General features: G+C 39.9%; 1 protein-coding gene across 3 annotated transcripts in view; it reads right to left on the reverse strand.

The window, feature by feature from the left end:
• The window catches only part of CDKL4 (cyclin dependent kinase like 4), a 55,138-nt gene that overhangs the window by 23,497 nt on the left and 24,324 nt on the right, over positions 1-7,317 (reverse strand). For all 3 annotated transcript variants that reach the window (XM_017532584.2, XM_017532585.2, XM_037740013.1), the window contains exon 4: positions 4,015-4,105. In XM_017532584.2, the coding sequence (XP_017388073.1) occupies positions 4,015-4,105 (91 nt within the window). The remainder of the gene's footprint in view (positions 1-4,014; positions 4,106-7,317) is intronic.

Consider the following 7,317-nt stretch of genomic DNA (forward strand, 5'->3'; position numbering starts at 1 on the left):
CAGGAGGCTGAGGCAGGAGAATTGCCTGAACCCAGGAGGTGGAGGTTGCGGTGAGCCGAGATCGCGCCATTGCACTCCAGCCTGGGTAACATGAGTGAAACTCTGTCTCAAAAAAAACAAAACAAAACAAAAAAACACTAAGCTTCATAAATGAAGGAAAGATACAGTCTTTTTCAGACAGGCAAATGCTGAGAGAATTCACTACTACCAAGCCAGCACTACAGAAACTGCTAAAAGGAGCTCCATATCTTGAAACAAATATTAGAAGTACACCAGAATAGAATCTCCTTAAAGCATTATCTCACAGGACCTATAAAACAACAACACAATGAAAAAAACTCAGGGTATTCAGGCAACAAATAGCATGATGAATAGAGTAGTACCTCACATCCCAATACTGATGTCGAATGTAAATGGCCTAAATGATCCACTTAAAAGATACAGAATGGCAGAGTGAATAAGAATTCACCAACCAAGTATCTGTTGTCTTCAAGAGACTCACCTGACATATAAGGACTTACATAAACTTAAGGTAAAGGGGTGGAAAAAGGTATTCCATGAAAATGGATACCAAAAGTGAGCAGGAGTAGTGATTCTTATATCAGACAAAACAGACTTAAAGCAATGGCAGTTCAAAAAAACAAAGAGGGACACTATATAATGATACTTTAAAAAAACTAGTCCAACAGGTAACTATCACAATCCTAAATACATATATACCTAACACTGGAGCTTCCAAATTTATAAAACAAGTACTACTAGACCTAAGAAATGAGATAGACAGTAACACAATAATAGTGGGGGACTTCAATACTCCACTGACAACACTAGACAGGTCATCAAGACAGAAAGTCAGAAAAGAAACAATGGACTTAAACTATACCCTACAACAAATAGACTTAACAGATATTTACAGAACATTCTACCTAGTGACTGCAGAATATACATTCTGTTCATCAGCACATGGAACATTCACGATGATAGACCCTATAATAAGCCATAAAACAAAAAAAAATTAAGAAAATAGAAATTATAGCAAGAACTGTCTCAGATCACAATGGAATAGAATTGAAAATCAACTCCAAAAGGAATCCTTAAACCCATACAAATACATGGAAATTAAATAATCTGCTCCTGAATGACTGTTGGGTCAACAGTGAAATCAAGATGGAAATTTAAAAATTCTTTGAACTGAATAATAACAGTGACACAACCTATCAAAACCTTGGGATACAGCAAAGGCAATGCTAAGAGGAAAGTTCATTGCATTAAATGCCTACATCAAAAAATCTGAAAGAGCACGAATGGACAATCTAAGGTCACACCTCAAGGAGCTAGAGAAATGAGAACAAACCAAACCCAAAACCAGCAGAAGAAAACCAAGATCAGAGCAGAAGTAAATGAAACTGAAACAAATAAAAAAACACAAAAGATAAATGAAACAAAAATCTCATTCTTTGAAAAGATAAATGAAATTGATAGGCCATTAGCAAGATTAACCAAGAAAAGAAGAGAGAAGATCAAAATAAGCTCAATTAGAAATGAAACAGGAGATATTACAACTGATACCACCAAAATACAAAAGGTCACTCAAGGCTTCTATGAACACCTTTATGTGCATAAACTAGAAAACCTAGAGGACATAGATAAATTTCTGGAAATATACAACCCTCCTAGATTAAACCAGGAAGAAATAGAACCTCTGAACAGACCAATAACAAGCAGTGAGATTGAAATGATAATTAAAAAGTTACCAGTGAAAAAAGTCCAAGACCAGAGAGATTTATAGCTAAATTTTATCAGACATTCAAAGAAAAATTGGTACCAATACTATTGACACTATTCCAAAAGACAGAGAAAGGGGGAATCCTCCCTAAATCATTCTGTGAAGCCAGTATCACCCTAATACCAAAACCAGAAAAGGACATAACAAAAACAAAAACAAAACAAAACAAAAAAACTACAGAACAATATCCCTGATTAACATAGATGCAAAAATCCTCAACAAAATACTAGCTAACCAAATCCAACAACATATCCAAAAGATAATCCACCATGATCAAATGGGTTTCATACCAGGGATGCAGGGATGGTTTAACATCTGCAAGTCAATAAATGTGATATACCACATAAATAGAATTTAAAAAAAATCATAAGGTCATCTCAATAGATGCAGAAAAAACATTTGACAAAATTCAGCATCGCTTTATGATTAAAACCCTCAGGAAAATCATAGAAGGAACATACCTTAAGGTAATAAAAGCCATCTATGACAAACTCACAGTCAACATGATACTGAAAGGGGAAAAGTTGAAAGCATTTCCCCCGAGAATTGGAACAAGACAAGGATGCCTACTTTCACCACTACTATTCAACATAGTATTGGAAGTCCTAGCCAGAGCAATTAGAAAAGAGAAAGAAATAAATAGCATCTAAACTGGTAAAGATGAAGTCAAGCTTTTGCTGTTGGCTGATGCCATGATCGTATGCCTAGAAAACCCTAAAGACTCATTCATTCAAAAAGCTCCTGGAACTGGTAAATGAATTCAGCAAAATTTCAGGATAACAAAATTAATGTACACAAATCAGTAGCCCTGCTATACACCAAGAGCACCCAAGCTGAGAATAATGGATTTCCAGGAAAAATCCCCAAATCTGTGACACCGCATCTATACCATACATTGGATGATTTTTTTTTTTTTTTTTTTTTTTTTTTTGAGATGGAGTCTCGCTTCGTCACCCAGGCTGGAGTGCAGTGGCATGATCTAGGCTCACTGCAACTTCCACCTCCCGGGTTCAAGTGAGTCTCCTGCCTCAGCCTCCCCAGTAGCTGGGACTACAAGCACGTGGCACCACACCTGGCTAATTTTTTGTAGAGATAGCGTTTTAGTAGAGATAGGGTTCCACCGTGTTAGCCAGGATGGTCTCAATCACCGGACCTTGTGATACACCCGCCTTCGCCTCCAAAAATGCTGGGATTACAGGCATGAGCCACCGTGCCCAGCCTGGATGATGATTATTCGCTTAATTTCCTAAATTGAGGTTCGCATATATTTCAGTATTTTTTAATGTATTTCCTATACAGCTGAGATCATACTGTGTACATATGTTTTCACTTTCCTTTTTCCCTTACTGTGTCTTAAACATTTGCGGATGTCATTGAAACTGCAAACATCCCTGCTAATGGCAGCCTAGCATTTCATGACACTGATGCACCATGGTACTATGTGCAGCACTCACAGCTCGATAGTCTTCCAGTGTTTGTCTATTTCTCTTTTCAGCCCCATGGCACAGGGACCACATATCATTAGGATCCTATCATCTTATACCACAAAGCACAGCAACCTCAGAGAGACTTGATCAGTTTTTGTTTTTGCTCAGCCCTTCCAAACGCATTGCCAAGTCACTCGTGTTTGGGCCCCGTCAGAATACCGATTATGTCCACACCTAGACTGCAAGGCGTATGTTGCTAATACATATATTTGTCTGCTGTAAAGTTCTAGATTGAGGAAGAAACAATTATTTGTCCCCCTTTCCCTTCAGTTCCTCCTTGCCTGGAATGATTTCCTTTTTCTTAGCACTGTCTCTGAATCCTGTCTCTTTAATTTTCAGTTTATTCTTTCTAGTCTCACCAGTTCCATGAAGATTTTTCAACCACTCTTGCCCACATTAATATCTCCCTCCAGGGAACCGTCTGCCCCTTCACTTTAGTACTTTATTGCTAATCATCTTGTATTATTCTATGTTTCTTTTACTGTAGATTATAAGTGCATGAAGAGCAGAACTGCTCTTAGAATTCTTTTCCTCTCCTATGGGGCAAAGCACAGAAAGTTGACATACAATAAATTAGCTGAATGGAGCAGAGTTGAAGTGCAAATAGGCTAAAGTGAGATTTTCCTTTTTGAATAACAACAATACAACATTTGGAGTACATTCAATATCCAAAGCAAGAATTTAAACCATGTCATTTTGTTATCATCTGAATTAAATATTAGTAAAAATGTTGCTACTTACTCAGAATTCGTGCAAACCCAAAGTCACAAATCTTGATGATTCCTTGCTTAGTTATTAGAATATTTTCAGGTTTTACATCTCTGTGAATACACTGTAAAATTATTATTCGATTATTTTTCTGAATCATCAAAATGACAAAGAATAAACATTAACTACTAGTTTAAACAACAGATACACAACTTATGAGATAAAAACAAATACGGGCTTCCTTAATTTTTCTAAAAGAACTTAAATTGGCAAATTTTCAGTTGTAAATCTTGTCATACCAAAGTTTAAAAAATTATTAAAATATTGTTTTATTATTGAAAAAATTAGAATTATAATTGTGTAAGAAACCTGTGTCTGATTTTTTTTTTTTTTTTTTTAAAGAAGGAAGTATCAGGCTCAGTGTGGTGGCTCATGTCTATAATCGCAGCACTTTAAGAGGCCCAGATGGGAGGATAACTTGAGGCCAGGAGTTTGAGACCAGTCTGGGCAATGCAGTGAGACCCTCTCCCTACAAAAAAAGTTTAAAAATTAGCCAGGCATGGGGGCATGCGCTTTTGGTCCTAGCTACTCAGGAGGCTGAGGCAGAAGGATCACTTGCACCTGGAAGGTTGAGGCTGCAGTGAGCTATGATCACACTGCACTGCAGCCTGAGCAACTGAGCTAGATCCTATATATTTAAAAAAATTCAAGAAGAGAGTATCATACAATTATTTCTTTCACATTTTGCTGGGCCCTATTTATCCTGTAAGACGTAAAACCCTAAACGAGATTAGACTCAGAGTACCTCTAATAACTGCTGTCACTCAAGAGTCACAATTCAGGTTGAAAAACTATTGCAGGTTTGAGAAATTAGAAAACATTTAAATGATAACAAAAAGCAAAATTCACTTCTAATTAGAATGCCCATATTATTTATCATTCAAATCAGGACACTTCCAAGTGTGAAAGAGGGGCCTATCAAAAATCACAGGACAACAGGCACAAGCCAGGACTGCCCTAGGCCAGCTGGGGCACACAGTCTCCTACTTCGCAGAGATTCCGAGGCATTCCGCGTCAGGGGATGGGGATCAATTCCACCTCCTCACCACGGAGCTAGCCTGGAACAATCAGCAACACTTCTGAGTCAGAATCCCTACTGAGAAAGTGGCACCACACTACGAGGCACTCTGACCTCAAAGAAGCTTTGTTTTTTGTTTTGTTTTGTTTTTTGAGACGGGGTCTCACTGTGTCACCCAGGCTGGAGGGCAATGGTGCGATCTCGGCTCACTGCAGCCTCCGCCTCCCGGGTTCAAGTGAGTCTCCTGCCTCAGCCTCCCGAGTAGCTGAGACTACGGGTGTGTCCCAAGTAGCTAGGATTACAGGCGCTCGTCACCATGCCGGCTAATTTTGTATTTTTAGAAGAGACGGGTTTCGCCATGTTGGCCAGGCTGGTCTTGAACTACGGAGCTCAAGTGATCCGCACGCCTCGGCCTCCCAAAGTTTTGAGATTACAGGCGTGGGCCACTGCGCCTGGCCCCCGCTATTCTTTCATATGCAGCAGCCTTACAATTTGCTGCCTCATCATAGTGGTCCTGAATGAAGCAGAGGCTCCTCGCTGGACAGGAGCTGCCGGGCTACGGGCCTGGGTGAGGGCAGGCTGAGCATGGGCATTCCAGAAACGGTTTTCCATGTTGCGGCCTTACTCTTCAGAACTTTCCAGTTTATCCACGCTCCCAAAAAAAGAAAATGGACGAAAATAATATCGATCGCCACAACTGGGCCCTCACAGGGAACTCTGTACTCTTCAAAGCACTTTCAATTCAAAGCATGGATTCTTTCTTTTTTTTTTTTTTTGAGACGGAGTTTCACTCTTGTTACCCAGGCTGGAGTGCAATGGCGCGATCTCGGCTCACCGCAACCTCCGCCTTCTGGGTTCAGGCAATTCTCCTGCCTCAGCCTCCTGAGTAGCTGGGACTACAGGCACGCACCACCATGCCCAGCTAATTTTTTTTTTTTTTTTGTATTTTTAGTAGAGACGGGGTTTCACCATGTTGACCAGGATGGTCTTGATCTCTTGACCTCGTGATCCACCGGCCTCGGCCTCCCAAAGTGCTGGGATTACAGGCTTGGGCCACCGCGCCCAGCCAAGCATGGATTATTTCATCCTTGCAACAATCCTGTGATTGCAAGTGGTCACTGACAGAGTCCACGAATTAAGTGTCGCAATAATCAACTCCTGCCTCCTTCTCTACTATGCCAACAGGCCCTTTAAGTATTTCCGTCAAATTGACAATGCTGAAACGATTTTCTTTGCTTCTCTAATAGCTATCTAGAAAGAGAAAAGGCTGAGCCGTAAATTCATCTTAGGTTCCAGAAATGACACTGGTAACAGGAGCTTGTTCCTACTTAGTCTCAATTACTGTCAACTGCTTTGCAATCTGTATGAAGAGCAGTTAGAAGAAACTTTTTTAGGTCTCTTAAAAGTACTAAGGCCATAGACACTAATTTAAAAAAATACATAGGCTCGGCATGGTGGCTGATGACTGCAATCCCAGCACTTTGGAAGGCCAAGGTGGGCAGATTGCTTGAGCTCAGGAGTTCGAGACCAGTCTGAGTCCAATAGTGAAACTCCATCTCTACAAAAAATACAAAAAGCAGTCAGTTGTAGTGGCATGTACCTTTAGTACCAGCTACACAGGAGGCTGAGATGGGAGGATGGCTTGTCTCCAGGAGGTAGAGGTTGCAGTGAGCCAAAATGGCACTACTGCACTCTAGCCTGGGTGACAGAGTAAGACCCTGTCTCAAAAAAAAAAATTGTTGGAATATAAATGAACATAGTTTTGATATCTTTTTAAGCAACACACTTATGAAACAGATTAACAATCTGCATCAGTAACACAGTTGGTGATTACATTAGAACAGGTTATGTTCCTTAAATGAGTTTGCATCAAATTCTAGAATTTTCTAGACTATGTGTAGCATTACCAAGTAAATGGATTTACATCGATTTCTGTCCATTGGCCTATACATCTGTTTTCTGAATCTAATCCATGTGAAATTTAAAGCACTTATTTTTCGACCAAATATACAAAGGGAAATGAAATGTTGACATATCCCAAAGAAACAGGAAAATGTATTGGTATAGAAGCAGGTAAGAGAAGTTACTGATAAAGAGTGAGAGGATATTGAAGAAATCGAAAATCAAGGGAGTAAAAATAATTGGAACCTAGCTGGCATGGTGGCTTATGCCTGTAATCCTACCACTTTGGGAGGCCGAGACAGGTGGGTCACCTGAGGTCACGAGTTCGAGACCAGCCTGGCCAAAGTGGTGAAACC

The sequence above is a fragment of the Cebus imitator genome, unplaced genomic scaffold (genome assembly GCF_001604975.1).
Source record: "Cebus imitator isolate Cc_AM_T3 unplaced genomic scaffold, Cebus_imitator-1.0 Scaffold77, whole genome shotgun sequence".
Lineage (NCBI taxonomy): Eukaryota > Metazoa > Chordata > Mammalia > Primates > Cebidae > Cebus > Cebus imitator.